The 15,042-nt window shown below is 46.8% G+C and overlaps 1 protein-coding gene across 1 annotated transcript in view; it reads right to left on the bottom strand.

Annotated features, from left to right (window-relative positions):
* Positions 1-15,042, bottom strand: part of LOC120840654 (phosphatidylinositol 4-kinase alpha-like) — a 64,354-nt gene that overhangs the window by 23,403 nt on the left and 25,909 nt on the right. The window contains exons 4-5 of the mRNA XM_040211263.2: positions 9,438-10,963; positions 1,040-3,676 (exon numbers count right to left, since the gene is read on the bottom strand). Of these exons, the coding sequence (XP_040067197.1) occupies positions 1,040-3,676; positions 9,438-10,963 (4,163 nt within the window). The remainder of the gene's footprint in view (positions 1-1,039; positions 3,677-9,437; positions 10,964-15,042) is intronic.

The raw sequence follows: 15,042 nt of genomic DNA, 5'->3' as shown, positions 1-15,042 counted from the left end.
AGCTAGAAACTTTGGCGAAAACAATTTTAGATATATTTATCGGAAATTGTTCTCACCATTCTTAGCGAGTCGATAGGGTCATGACGTCAAACCTGACGTCACGCCACATAACCTCGCGCGGTAATTTCAAACAACCCACATCGCTCAAGAGTGACGCCACGTGAAAAGTGACGTCACACGTGAGCGATGTGGGTTGTGAGATGTGGCGTCGCATGCCTGTGGGACGTCACGTGACACGTGACGCTACCGACTATACTCCGTTCTCCCTTAATCTGAGACGAGAAGCTCCGCCTGAAGGCCGAGCTTCTAGCCACGGTTTAAGGGTGAACGAAGTATAGTCCACGCACTCACGCTTGCACGGCCTGGGAATGGGCGCAGGTTTATATGAGAAGGCTTTGCGGACGATGCCCGGTAACGCTATCGTGTTCCACTCTTAAAGGCTAAGCTTAAGCATCCTTCGAGTTTTTTGTTGTTTTTTTAGACATGCGAACAAAGAGGCTGCATCCTTTTATTGTCAATAAAATTTTATGAAACGAAAGATTCGGTACCGCTATCTACTCCACGCCAGAGAAACTATACCTCCACAATCTGAGTAAACGTAGTCTAAGACGGCATATCTATCACCCCCCCCCCCCCTTCTCCATTCCCCTCCCCGCATCCCCTCGCTATCTTGATAGCAAGGGAACGAAGGGAACGGGGCGCATATATAACGGTCGTAAGGGATCTCGCTTGAGCCCCGAAGCTCACTAGAGGATCTAATAAGATAGGTAAAATAGACTATTCGTTCGTAAAATACCTGCATCACCATGCACGTGACTAAAATAAGTGCTGCTAAAAGCTCAGAAATATAGTGCACTGCATACTGCTTGGTTTAAAAAAAAAATAATAAGGTACACAAGCAAAAATAGTTTTCTCCTGTGAATTTCATGAGGGACAGACAACAATTCAGAGCATTATTACACCTAAGTCGGAAACTATATCTCCACGTTCCTAACAATGTAGAATATGAAAGGTCACGGACCCGCCCATCCAAACTTACCTAAATCGGCTGGGCAGGTACACAGCAAGTGAAGGTGACAAGCTCCAGGCAACCCTGGCCATCTCCATCCAGCCACGCTCGGTGATATGCTGGCACCTCCAGGCGCTTATGATCTCCTCGCCGGGAATCGCTTTGTCCAACGTGGCCATTGGATTGTACCACGTGATCAGAAACTCGACTTCTACGGATAACAAGGCCAGTATGAGGGATCGCTTGCGAAGGTACTCTTTCGTGTACGCCGTGTCTGGAATCACCGGGCTGTCTCTGAAGTCTTTCGACGCTGTAGTCGAAGTCAACTTGGACACTGAAGATGTCTCGCTGGAACCCTTGTTGAACGCCAATTGCTGCCACCCCAATGGGGTATACGGCATCGAGGCGTTTTCGGTTGTGGTCGGGGTGGCCTCGTTTTCGGGTCCGGACCCCGAGGCTTTCGCGGAACTGATGATCTGATTGCCAACCATATCCTTCAAGAAATTGCAGTGCCGCAGATACTTCTTGTCGTTGTGCATCGCCATCCAGAACTTGACCATCATTAGGATGTTCTCCCGAAGCTTGCCGCCTCGCTCGGTGGGGTACAGCTGTGGCCCACAGAAGTAGTCCAGGGCAGCAGCGTACACGCGTTCTCTAAGAATGCTCCGTATCATGTTGCTGTTCAAGGCGTCGCTCTGCAACAGCGAGATGGCGCTGCTGAGCAGATTGAACCTCGTGCCAACCACAGAGATGTGCCGGCAGCAGAACTGGTTCTCTCCTATGATCGGCGAGAAGGTCCTATATATGAGGTTGGTGAAGATTTCAATCTCGGCCTGGCTGCTAAACTTGGCAGACTCAATCTTCTCGACGAGGAAGTTTACCCATACCTCATGCGGTATGATGTAAGGAGGCTTGGGGTTCAAGTCACTCTTCTCGCCGACGGCGCAAGGGTCAGTTTGGACAGGGTCTTTCGAGAAGAGCCCCAGTTTCCGCTCCAACGTGGCGAGCCAAGCCGCGCCCATTTCATGGAGAAATCTGAGCTCTTCTTCAGGTTTAGCCGCCAGAAACCATTGCCAACAGTAGATTGCGTTCCGAGTAGGCTCCTCGGAGAAGAACTCAACCGGAGACCAGCAGAGCGACTTGAGGAGCTTACGGTCAAGTCCCTTTGTGCTCACAAGCAGGGCGCAGATGCGGAAGATGCACCGCTTGTGCAACTTTTTCTGCTTGGTCTTCCAGCTGGAGTGCAATTGATTCAGTAACTTCGCCGCAAGCTCCTTGCGCGTGTATTCCGTGTTTCTCGAGGTCATCAACAAACCAGCTACTTCACCGGAATATCTGCAGCGGATTTCCATGGAGCATACAAATTCTGAGTAGTCCTTTTTCACGCAAGCAGGCCACCTTTCAAGAAGAGTCAAGGACTGAGGAGATGACACAGTGTTTAGACCTGCAAACAGCATGATACTCTCGATTGCCAAGCCCACGCCTGTATGCTGCGTAAGGGCCTCAACCATTTCTGAGTGTGTCACCATGTACTCCTGGAGGTGCGATCTTGTGGCTATTGGAGCCCACTTTACTGCCTCCTGCACGATTCCCTGGCAATGAGCCGCGAGGTCTCTCACAACCGTTTCTCGCCCTTCCATCGTGTCTGTGAGTGTGATGCTGTAAGGTGTGTCGGGAACGACCACTTCTTGTCCCGTCTCGTTTGGGTCAAGCTCAAGGGAGTGTGCTAGGGCCTGTAGGATATCGAGCATAGACCAGAGCACTTTTCGACTCCACAACAAGTGGGGAAACCTGTCTATAAAGCCCGAAATGAACCTGTCAGAAACCCGACGTATAGACTTTTCGGGGTCGACAAATTTCACGAGGAGATAGACAAAATACTCTTCAAGCTCAGCTTCCCGCTCTTCTTCCTTCGGTTTGCCCATCATGACATCTAAAAAAATCTCGAACACTTTGTCGGCCACAGCACACATGCAGGTAAACATCCCCCCCTTGTCTTTCTGGATAAGTGGGAACTCGAGGTACTGAAGAATAATATGGTACGGAGATTTCGTTGTCACCGAATTTTGAATTCGTAACGTCTCAAGGTCGATCACCGAGAGAAGGTAGGTGGCCTGCTGGAAGTTCATCTTGTAAAGGATGGTACTGATTGCAGTACCTCCCTTCAGTTCCTTCAGCAGCTGAAACTTGACATCCCCAAGATCCACGATGGCAGCCGTCTCACTGTGGGTATTGCTGTTGAACTGCAGAACGGGTCTCAAGTGTTCTTTGCAGACTAGCATGGGCGACTTCAGCGCTATGTCGCCCGTGGCGTAATACCATTCGTCCGGCCACACACCAGACATAACGGTAAATCCCATTAGGGAGGCGTACAACCAAAAGTCCCAGAACAACTTGTGTAGTCTCGACTTGGCGCCTACAATAGGATCCATCCTTCGAATCAGAGCGGATATGACCGGTATAAGAATGCCCATGTTGCTCGCAACGCCGGACTCCTTGAAGGCCAACTGGTTCTCGCAGCTGCGGCAGCCGTCGATGCCGATTTGAACAAAGAGCTCCAGAAGCGTGCTCAGCAGTTCTACCTGTTCGTCAGCGCCATCCATTCCAGACGCAACCTTGATTAAAACCTTGACAACAGGTAGGGCGACGTGCTTGTAACCGTGGTACCTGCAGATAAAAACAACCACCAGACAAATGCAGAGTTCGGAAACCATCAAAAAGACCCTTCGCTCTGCTCGCGAAGCCACGCTACGGTACGTAATTTTGACGTGACAGTCATTGCCATATTGACGATGTCAGACGAACTTATATAGGTCATTAAAGGGCCTTAGTCCCTCAAGTTCAAGTATTTTTCACGCACATCTGGCATTCATATTCAAAAATGCTTAGAACCCGACGTGCACATTTCTGAATTACCAAATCACAGGTGGCGAATATTTTTTGGTGGGGGATCAGCACTCTCAAATGACACCTATTTAGTCTGACTCTCACGCTGTAGTACCTTGCTTGTTTTAAGCGCAGAGCTTTTACGTGCATGTTATACTGTTTTATAGGAGCTTTTGTGTACCTAACCGTGACCGACACCTACTTTCACAATTCCGAAAAAAGATAATGTAAAGCAAAGCTATACATCATTTCATTCCAGAGGCAGCCAACGCTACCAGGCAATGGGGCCAATCAAGTAGCGTCAGAAGTTCGAGTCACTGGGCCTTTTCTGTCAATCAATGGTTCAGAGAATGGTAGAACAGCTACAAAAACGTGAACGATGGTGCGATTTCAACGCAGTTTGATTGTCCCCATCAGCTCGTAGCGTCGGCTGCGAAGTGTCTCAAATAGTGGCCAAGCTCTTTCAATCGACCGCTAAAATCGGTTTCTTAACCTATCGCTCTACGATTTTTTGCAGCGTTGCCCACAAGTGGTGGCTTTTTGCTACATAATTTGCCAAGAGCGAACTTACCTGAGGAAAAAGTAAAAAAAGAAAAGGCTTAACTCGTATGGTAACGCAGCGAAGCCACCGGTCTTCAAACAATAGGGCGCCCTATGGTTTGGAGACCGGTGACTTTGCTGCATAGTCATACAGTCCGAACACAGCCGGATTGTTGTTTGTTTTTTTTTTGGAGGGGGGGGGGGAGGGGGGAATGAGAAGCGTTTAATTTTTGTTTTGTAAAAACAAAAAAAAAAATTGGGTTTCTTTTATTTAGGTTTTTTTTTTTTTTTCAAATGAGTTGCTGGGCTTTTCGAGATAGGAAAACGCGGGATTGTAGTAGATAGCGGGCAGATCCCTGACTTACCAATATGTTTAGGCGGATCTCGGCGAACTAAGGCGGAGAGCATCCCTCAAACCTCGGAAACCAAGCCCCATTAGAAAGCGAGGAAAAACCTTACTCATGCACGCCAAGTTAACTGACGCTTAAAAACTTTTCGTGACCAAAATAACATTGTGTACTTGAAAGCCGCCTTTCCGCCCATCCACGCCAAACAACCACTTAAAAAGATACAATTTCTTCGACGAAAAAAGAAAACAATGATCAGGACATACAAACATGAAGAAAAACTGAGTTTGAGCTCAGACGCTAAGGACGAGTTTTTACTAGCTCGATGTCACGACGCCGGTGGCTTTTCATTTTTTTTTAACGACGTGTTTGTATTTTATCATTTGAGCAACATGTTCCTGAAATTTTATGCATTTCACACTTTTTTTTTCTTTTATTCTAAAGGATATGTGGGCCTATAAATAAATGCTTTGGTGGGAAAATCTGCAATAAATGCTGAGATAACGTTTTGTCATGCTCAGTGATCTACCGCAAATATAATTTGAGCGGTAGACATGACCTTCGTCCTTCTCTGGATTGTAACTACTTCATCTCAACATAAGTCAAAACTTGCCGCCTTAGGAAAACACAGATCAGCCCATTTTTCAGCACGGCATGCCCGTACCAAGCAAGGATACCCAGTCATTTTCCTTTGCAGAGTGTAGCCAGTAAATGATAATCCACCAATACTGTTGGGACTTAATTCACACTGCATCATTCCTATTTATCACGGAGAGGCAGTGACGCAAATACCGGGGAAAGGGGAGGGGGCGGGTTCAGGCACCCTCCAACCCTTGTTGGGGGTGAGGGGGGAGGTGCACCCATCGTGTTGCAGGGAGTGTATAGTGTTATCGACAGTTGACTGAGAATTTCCTACAGTTGCAGAACTTTCTGACTGGCTACATCAGAACTCTTTTTGCTTAATATTTTTCTGTGCTTATCCCCACAGTTTCCCCCATCAGTCAGACGATTATTTCATTCCTGCACATGTTTACACAAAATTCGGAGATATGTTCTTGACCGTCCTCATGTGCTAAAGAAGTCTGTCATATCGGCACCTTTTCGTCTGTCCCACGTACGAAAACCGACAGGTCATTTGGGATATCATACACTACTCCAACCTAGCAATCAGCGGTAGCTCCCCTGTGCCGTATCTGAAAACCCTGCGCTCCACCCACAAGCGGTGTAAGCCTGTTCAATTTAAAGTTGGAAGAGAAAACCACCCCAACACGGAACCTCCCGGCCACCGCCAACAGGTTGTGCGAGAAATGATAGAAAAAAGGGAATGCTCACAACCCTATCCCGTTTCTTTCTTTCTTCCTCACCACGCCTCCTATTCTTTCCAAGCACTTTGCGACGCGAGAGAGAGAGAGAGAGAGAAGTCTTGCAAAAGAGGAAAAAACATCGTTGGAGTTACAGCCATAGGCCGAACGGTCATCGTTGGATTGGGGGGAGGGGAAGGGGATAACAGCTGATAGAAGAAAAAATTGTGAAAAGAGAGAGGGAGGTTGTTTCGCCAAAGCCGACAAGCGGGGCGCGAGGAGCCACAGAACGTGGCTGGCAGAAAAGAGGGCGGAGCCGAGGAAGGAAGGAGATCCTCCCCAATTTTACTCTTATACCCCACTTCCTATACACGTGCCAACTTTCTCCTAACAGCTTTCTGTACTCTGTGCCGGCAATAATTTTTTAGGGCATTGTCCAGCAAAGACCTTGTTTGGCCAATTTCGAATGACAACGTCTCTACGGCAACAAGGGTCTTGCCGCGAGCATGATATATTCCCAGCACAACAAGTCTAGCGTATTCAACCTCAAATCCGAATACGGCAGCACACTTTCATCAGGCTCCTCACTGCAAAAGGTCAACTCCGCCGTCACCTGTAGTATGACCTCTTTGATCTTCTGTGTAGCCTCTGACACAATTGAACACATCGAAATGTCTTCAACGTATCTTCACAATAAACGGGTTGTGCTGGGAATGTGGCAAGTTCGCGGCAAACTTCTTTTGCCATACAAACGTTCTCATTCGAAATTGGCCAAACGAGGTGTAGTGGTGTGCATGCTGGACAAGGCTCTAAAAAATGTCTTACCGGGACAAAGTACAGAAGGTTGTTAGGGGGCAATGGGTGTGCGTATAGGAGGCGAGGTATAAGTGCTTTGAAAGAATCGGAGGCGTGTTGAGGAAAAAAAGAAAAAACCGTACAGGATCGTGTGCATCCCATTTTTTTAATCTTTTTTCGCACAACCTGTTGGCAGCGGCCGGGAGGTTCCGCTTTGGAGAGGTTTTCTCTTCCGACTTCTAAGTTGAACAGGCTTACCCCGTTTGCGGACGGAGCAAAGGGTTGTCAAAAACGACATAGGGAAGCCACCGTTGATTGCCAGGTTGGAGCAGTATATGATATCCAAATGGCGTTTTCGTACGTGGGGCAGACGAAAAGGTGCCTATATGGCAGTCTTCTCGAGCACGTAAGGGCGGTCAAGAACAAATCTCCGAACTCTGAAATAGCTAAACATGCGCAGGAATTCAATAATTGATTGCCTGATTATTGAAAAAATCTGGTGTTAAGAAAAACGAAAAAGATTATGCAACAAGTCTTGAAGCAAACAGTCAGAACTGCTTTCACAGGAAATTGTATCAGTCAACCGTCAATAACACTAGATAGAACAACTCAAAGTTTTTGTTCTTGTATTTTTTTTTTAGGTGTTGAAGATGGGTTTGTGGTTTGCGTTATCAGGTGGCCAGTGTTGCACACGTTCCTCAAAAAAAGGAACGAAAGCTCGTTCCTCGTTTCTTCTGCTTTTTGGAACGCGTTCCCGTTACAAGTTCCATACGTGAAAAAGGAACCCGTTTCCGTTACAGTAAAAAAATGGAACGTATCGTTACATATACGTTACTTTTGTATTGTGCTAATTACCATATTTAGTTAAATCAAGCGAAGTTTTTTTTTTGTTTTTTTAATCTATCACATTAAATGGCAACATACGAATTTGAACGCCCTGACGGAAGGGCACCAGGAGAAAAAAACTAGCTGAAGCAGTTTCATTTGTTGGTATGTTTCACGTTTGTGGTGGGCGATTCAGACAAGCCAAATCTAGTGCTACCCCAAATTGCACGAGCGTTATACAACATCCTCACACATCTCAATCTAACAAAGTCCATTGTTCGAACCTAACAATAGTTGCTTCTTGATGTTCCTGTCCGCAAGGCGAGCAAGTGAAGGAGAGGTTAGGGCTTTTGGAAACTCAGTCTTGAAAACTACTAGTCCTTCTTCATGAAGGTCGGATTCATTGTCCAGTTTGAAGGCGGGGGGGGGGGGGGGGGGGGGGGGATAATAAAGGTTAATTTTTGCGTATCTCTTGAGTGACCGATGTTCGGGATACAAGCGGGCTGGATTAACGAAAAGTAAAACAGCACCAAGCCAACGGAGGACAAGAATACGAAGTGTACAAACCGAGCGCTGACTCTCAACTGATTAATTGTACGAAAACACAAATAGACAAGGATCACGGATCGTAAAACCACATCAAATCAGCGCCCCCCCCCCCCCCCCCCCCCCCCCCCCTCACCCGCACGTGTCAAATTTGCTCAATAATGCCAGCTCTTTGTCAAATAATACGATGGAAGGCGAACTAACGCACCTATCTTTTTGCTTCGAAATATAAAATGCCTCTAAAATTTCTCTAGTCATCTGTTGACTGTGTCGTCCTAAGATACTCATTTTAACAAGAACGGGTTTGCAACCGCACCTATCACAGTGTACTGCCAAGTTGCCTGCTGGCGATGATCTAACCGATAAAGCATACAAGGACCTGTTCTTTTGTCTTGGCTGTAGGTCTCTTCGTGAAAATTCAGTGATGGCTGTAGTCGGCCTTAAATTTTTGAGTGTATGAGGTTTCGTGGAAGCAAAGGAAGTAGCTGAGGGGGGACGAACTATTGGGGGACCGGTTGGCCGCGTGACGAGTCATCCTATGACGAATGTTCCTGTGTGACGAATCGTCCTGTGACCAATCGTCCTGTGACGAGTGTGCATGTGACGAATGGACCGTATCCCCTGTCACAGCACGAGGTTATGAACATTGCCTGTGTCTCGTTAAGAAAAAGCAACTAGACTCCCCACCGTCCTTGTGAATGTCGGAGCCGAGAAGCCAGGGCCTTCCTCGTGTTAATACCCCTTCTATGCAAAATATTGCGTTTAGTATACAGGCAAAATTAACATTGTGCTAATTTCCAAATATGCGCACTGACGAACTGATATTATTTATTTTAATACGTACAGATATTTTCTATGAAGGAAAAATAATTGTCAAATCCCATTGCAAACTTTCTGTTTAAGTTATCTCACTATGGTATTTATAAAATTATAACTACATCCCCGACTGAGGTACGTGAAACCCCATCTAAACTTCATTACTGTTGAATATAAACCGGTGGCATGTGTTTTTTTTTTAATATTTATACATTACGTTTATTTTTTTTTATTTACTTCCAGGGCGAAAACACACATTTCATATAAAATTTTAAAACTTAAAAAAGCTACCATAACAGTCTGCGTGCCCCTCCCCCATCTTTTCCCAGAATTCGAATGGATTTACGCCACTGCACACAAGGAACAACTCACTTTGATTCTGCCACGGAGCTCCTGGAGTAAAGTGAGTTGGCCACCAGAGTGATCATGGTAAGCATCTTCATTATCTCGTCCCGGACCTGCCTATCCACTTTGGCAACAATCATCCTCCCCATTTGGTCCACGATGACCGTGTCCAAGGTAGAAGGTGGCTTACAAAACCGTTGCTGGAAGAACTGGAGCACCGACTTTTCGGTCTTGGGAGTTCTCTTCAGGTACACCGCAATCTTTCCAAGAGCCAGCACTGTGTTGACCGCAATGAGACCCCCTTCACCTCCACTGATTTCGGCCTGGTACAGCTTATTGGACGCGGAAGCCAAGTAGGCCTGAACGCACTCGGGGTCTTGTTCAATGCCCACCCTGAGGACGCCACAGAGGCTCTCGATAGCCGTGTCCCGGACCTGCCTCAAGGCGGTTTGGCAGATTATCCTGACGCCTGCATGGTCACCACTGGTAATCTCTTCCATAGACTGGTGGAGCTTCAGCAGCACGGGAGCAGGATTTCCTAGAAACTCCCGCAAGGGCAGTAAGCAGGTGTCGACGATCAAGGGGAACGTCTCAGCAAGGGTCCTTAGCCCTTCCAAGCAGACGATGATGATCGGCAAGTGTCCCAGCGCAAGCTTTAGGCCGTGAGGACTGGAAATCTTCTCAGTCAGTTTGCCGCAGAGAAGGTCTCCGCCGTTCTCGTCCACTTCGGCCCAGACGAGAATTTCGACGCAGACTGCGATAGTCTGCACGTTCAACTTGAAGCGGTTGATGCAAATGAATTTGTTCTCCCTCTGTTCTTGATCGCTCAAGTCGTACGACTTGACCTGTATTTCCTTCTGACCGGCGATGAACAGATGCTTCGCGAATTTTTGTATGTCCCTGGTGAGACTGTAGAACAGGGGTGCCGAGGTTTTCCAGTTTTCCCTATCGGCCATAGTGTAGCTGCAGAGGAGCTCTTGGAGCAGCGTGATCCAGACAAGCTTCAAGATTTCGCCGAACGAGATGTATGGGTTAATCATCGACAGATTTCCGTCATGTACCAAGGTCGCGCAACGGTCCAGGTACTCGATCATCTCGTCGGACAACATTCGGTCAGCGAGGGTGAGGAACACCTGTACCTTCATGGCGCTGAACTTCATGTGCGATTTGCGAATTAGGTCCTCCCGTTCGGCGATCACGCGCATCTGGCTAAAACTGGATCCGAAATGACGAAATAAAAAAGTCGACGGCTTGAAGGGAATGGGAGTCGTGATGTTCTCGTAGGGGAGAAGGGCTTCCCTGCGCTCCCTGGACGCTCCTTTGTGGCACGAGGACATCCAGTAGTTCACCATGGCTCTTCGGGGTACCAAGATCGGATTGTAGGCATCGACCTGCTTCTTTTTCTTGCTATAGCTTTCGCTTCTTTCGTTCTGTATAATAGACACTTTTTCAGGAACTGGAAAAATTTGGCAGATGAGGTAAGGCAGCTCAAAGCTCGCTCGAGCCATGGCTCGGCACGTACCGATGATGAGAGGAACCACGGTCTGGGACACCTGGAGTTGCAGAAAGCAAGTGCTGATGAGCATGGGATAACGTTCCTGAAAAGCGTATGCGACAATAGGGACTTTTAGCATACCGTTAACATGTTCCGTGTACCGCACTACTGGAGCCTTTGAAGCATCCTTCTATAGCCTACGCCAGAGTAACCATGACCGCGGGACACGCGCTTAAAAGCATGCTTCAAAAGCTTCAGCATTGAGGTACGCGGAACACGGTAACTGTTTTCTGGAACTCCCCAATATAAGCTAGAAGACAAGGTCTGCGTTTTACGTCATCGTTAGCGAATTCCTGCCAGCCTACCCCAGTTGGCGGAAACACTAAAAAGGGTTATGCCTATTGAATCTCCCCCGAGTTCTCCCTAATAGCTATAGAGTACATCGATACAAACGCGCTTGTGTAGAGTGATGACTAGAGCCCGGATCTTCGGCAAAATGCTTGTTTTATTCCATTCCTTCGTATTTCGCTTCTTTATTATTTAAGGCCCCGAATTAGCAGTCCAGTGTTTCATTACTGTTTTTTTTTTATAGTGCGTATAACTGCCTATTCTTTGGTATGTGCCTAAATATGCTTTCCTTGCCAAGAATGCCTATTTCGTTGATAGTTTCTTTTTTTAATAAAATTAGTTTCTGCTTTTTTTTCTTTTTTTTTTTTTTTTTGCTATGGTACTTGGCAACATTTGTCGCTGACCGATATTCAGATCCAAGACCATTTCTTGACGCTACTAACCTGTGGTTACCGTTGTTTCATCTATGGCTGCGAATTGCTTTGATGCTCAAAAAATTCTCCGAACGAGCGGTCCTGCCGCCGGTAAGAAGTGCGGCGGTGGGGGCCTTGTCGCACAGCTCGCTCGGGCGACCTCCGGAGAGGCTGTACGGCCGAGCTCAGTGCGGCGATTCCACTTCACGAGAGCGCGCGCTCGGCCGTCCACGCCACTACGCCGCAGACGAACTAAGGGAACGGAAGAACGACGTTCATGCTTTCGCATTCACATCTCATAGGAAGTGCTTAGATGTCTTTATTAATAATGAGCGATAAACTATCAATGCAGATAATAAAATACAGTCGGTGATAGATTAAGTCGATCTCTTCCATTGTATTGAAGTCCTACGCAATATGGCCCTGTGTTTAGTTTGGCGTCTCCTCGGTCACGAGGTCGCTGAGCGCGGGATTTTCTAAACCGAGAATCACGGACAAAAGCTCACCGATTTTCATACTGACCCGGATAAATGCTCACCGATTTTCTCATGGACCCGGACAAAAGCTCGCCGTTTTATTAATGTACCGTGACTAAATTTTACCAAGCTAAAAGTTGTTCCTTTTCGTCAGTCTTGACTGAACTCCGTTTTTATATTTGTTGGAACTCAAAAAGTGAACGAGAAGAGTCCGTAAAGTTACACTTTCCGTCTGATAGCCCTATGGAACGTAATTGTGGCACGGCAACAGTCACTGATACAAGAGTGCTTCGCTGGTGGCCACATTGACAGCTCCATGGGGACGTCGTATACAGTAAACATCTTATCAGCGAATGTCGCTCCTACACATATAAGACATCTAGAACGGCATGGCAGTGCATGGTACACCAAAACCCCAAGACTGAGGAAAACAAAGGGCGTTTCATATTTTATGCGAGCGAAGCCCAAACTAGACGCACGAGACCACCGCTTTTTGCGTTCCGGCCCCGCTAGCGCGCTCGAGCAAAGCAGGAACGTACAGAGCTTTTGAGCTATAGCGTTGTTAGCTTTTGAGCTTTGCCGTTATTTGCCCGTAAGATGAAAAGGAGTATAGTCATTCTACGGTGCCCGATAGTTCCAAGTTGGGGGGTTGACGGCAACAGTTGTGGCTTGGTATGCTATGGGGAATAACTTGGACATTATTCATTGGTAAAAGAAAATCACGGTCGAGTGCTATCGACCACTCAATCGTCAAGTTGTTAGTCACTGCCGTCCTGTGGCTTCGGACTGAATGGATTCAGTCTTTTATTAGCACTGTGCGTCATGTTATTACGCAAATCCCGGATATCTGCGGAATGACACATCGATGAAGTCAAAGCTCACGTAGAGAGTCAAGTTTGACTACGTTCAAGGACACAAGTTGAAGCAAGACCGGTCAGAATTTGACTTTATATATCCGTTAGCAATTGCCGGTACCACACTGTTTCAGCGCGGGCTAACTGATCGAAAAAATCGCCGACAAATGAAAAGTGCGTACAATATTTATAAAGCGGGAATGCCTATAAGCCTGCCACAATAATTCGTCCGGTGAGCTTCTGTCCGGGTCTGTGCAAAAACCAGTGAGCTTTTGTCCGGGTCCGTCAAAAAAACGGGTGAGATTTTGTCCGGTGAGTTTTCGTTTGGTTACCTTTCAAAACGAGGGCTAATGACACGGACCTTTCGCGATAGGATTCTTCCCGCGGGGCCGATCGTGCTACACCTGAAATAATCCTCAATAAAGATAAAACCGGAAAACAAAGCATCCTACGGTATACGTAATAAAAACATTAATTTTACATTCAGAGTGGGTATATGTGTCCGGTACTTGCATTTGTTTCGTGCGAGCTAAAATAAAATCTAGCCGGCCTCTGTTGTGAGATGTAATCGCCAAAATGTACACCACAGCACCTTCGAAAAAATTTTCACTTAACTCAACTTTTGTGCGTTTTACCCACTAAGGCCATTCGTCGAATACCAGCAAAAAGCACACCGCAGATGAGCTCTCCAGAAAACCCCTCATTCATGTTTTAGCGGACTCGGAGCAAAGGAACGCTCACTACACTTTAGACAGACCCGGAGAAAAGGTCAGCATAAATTTAGCTTCCTTTTATATATCCGTGCGGAGAAGACGAACGTTTCGAAACCCTGGTTTAGAAAGTTTGGTCGGTATCATCTTAGAGCGGGAGTGAAACCAGGGCAACAGGCATCTCCCACGCGTGCGGGAAATAAGCAATGCGCTCTGCTGTTATCCTCGTTCCGCTAATGTGACTACCCTGGCAGGGCAGCGGCCTTGTTTAGTTATGGCGAGGCCGAAATGGGGAAAACTTTATTTGTACGCCGATCGCAAAGCGCTGGCGTTCAAGGCGTTATTTCCTGAATAAATGGTAAGCTATGAAGATTTCGGCATAGCCTAGACAGCTTCCACTACAGCACAACAACGTACATGTTTTTTTTTTTTGTGTGTGTGTACTTTTGCCACAAGTCTAAAATAGCTTATCTTAAAGCGGCCATGTGTTTTTAGAAATGGTCTACTTTTTACTGTTGATTGCTTTTAGCATCTTTGCAGTTATGCTTTCCAAAGAATAAGTCAGCGAATATTTGGTAATATACGTCCCTGGTTAAAATACTAGGCAATAACAATGTATAGTATAACATCAATTTTATTTTGCTTTCTTCAGACTAATATTTTTTTATGCGCACTGGCAGCATCAAATTATTTGTTATTCAAATTGGCCTTGTGCACATTGCCAAATGCAACTAATTGTTCTTTCACTGTTATTGCACATCGACGAATAGACTTTTGGCAAATTCTCATGTCTAATTCATAAATTTGCAGGGTATGCTTCTCCCATACCGATCAAAAGGCTCGTAAGCTTTCCTCCGCATCCGATGCAATCGCGCTTGGGCCTTTACCTGGAGTCGCCGGTATTTTCGCGACTTTACAAACCATCCATTGACCCTGGTAGCTCAACCGGTCAAGCGCTCTCGTGACGTGCGCTCAATTGGTCATGCGCTCTCGTGACGTGCGCTTAATTGGTCATGCGCTTTCGTGACGTGCGCTGTAATCGAAAGCGCGATCCTGTCGCAGCGCTCTCATGTCGCGCGCTCCAACATCGGCGCTCTAGTGTCGTGCGCTCAGAAGGGCCTCTCTTGTTCCAACTACGCAAAGCCTGTACCAATAAGGGACATCGGATATTTTTTTCAGAGCGAGACGTATTCCCCTGTAGTCTGTTGCAAGCTAAAAATAGCAGGAAAGGGTCCTCCCATGTAGTCACCATTGCAACTTTAGCAAAGCGAACGCTTGGGAGGAGGCGAGTGGAGAGAAGGAACTCACCAATCATGGCGCGCACAAAAATGTGTGG

Source organism: Ixodes scapularis, unplaced genomic scaffold, assembly GCF_016920785.2.
Source record: "Ixodes scapularis isolate PalLabHiFi unplaced genomic scaffold, ASM1692078v2 PGA_scaffold4__175_contigs__length_147842914, whole genome shotgun sequence".
NCBI classification, from domain to species: Eukaryota; Metazoa; Arthropoda; class Arachnida; order Ixodida; family Ixodidae; genus Ixodes; species Ixodes scapularis.
The sequence above is the reverse complement of the archived record's forward strand: the minus strand, read 5'-3'. Positions and strand labels throughout refer to the sequence as shown.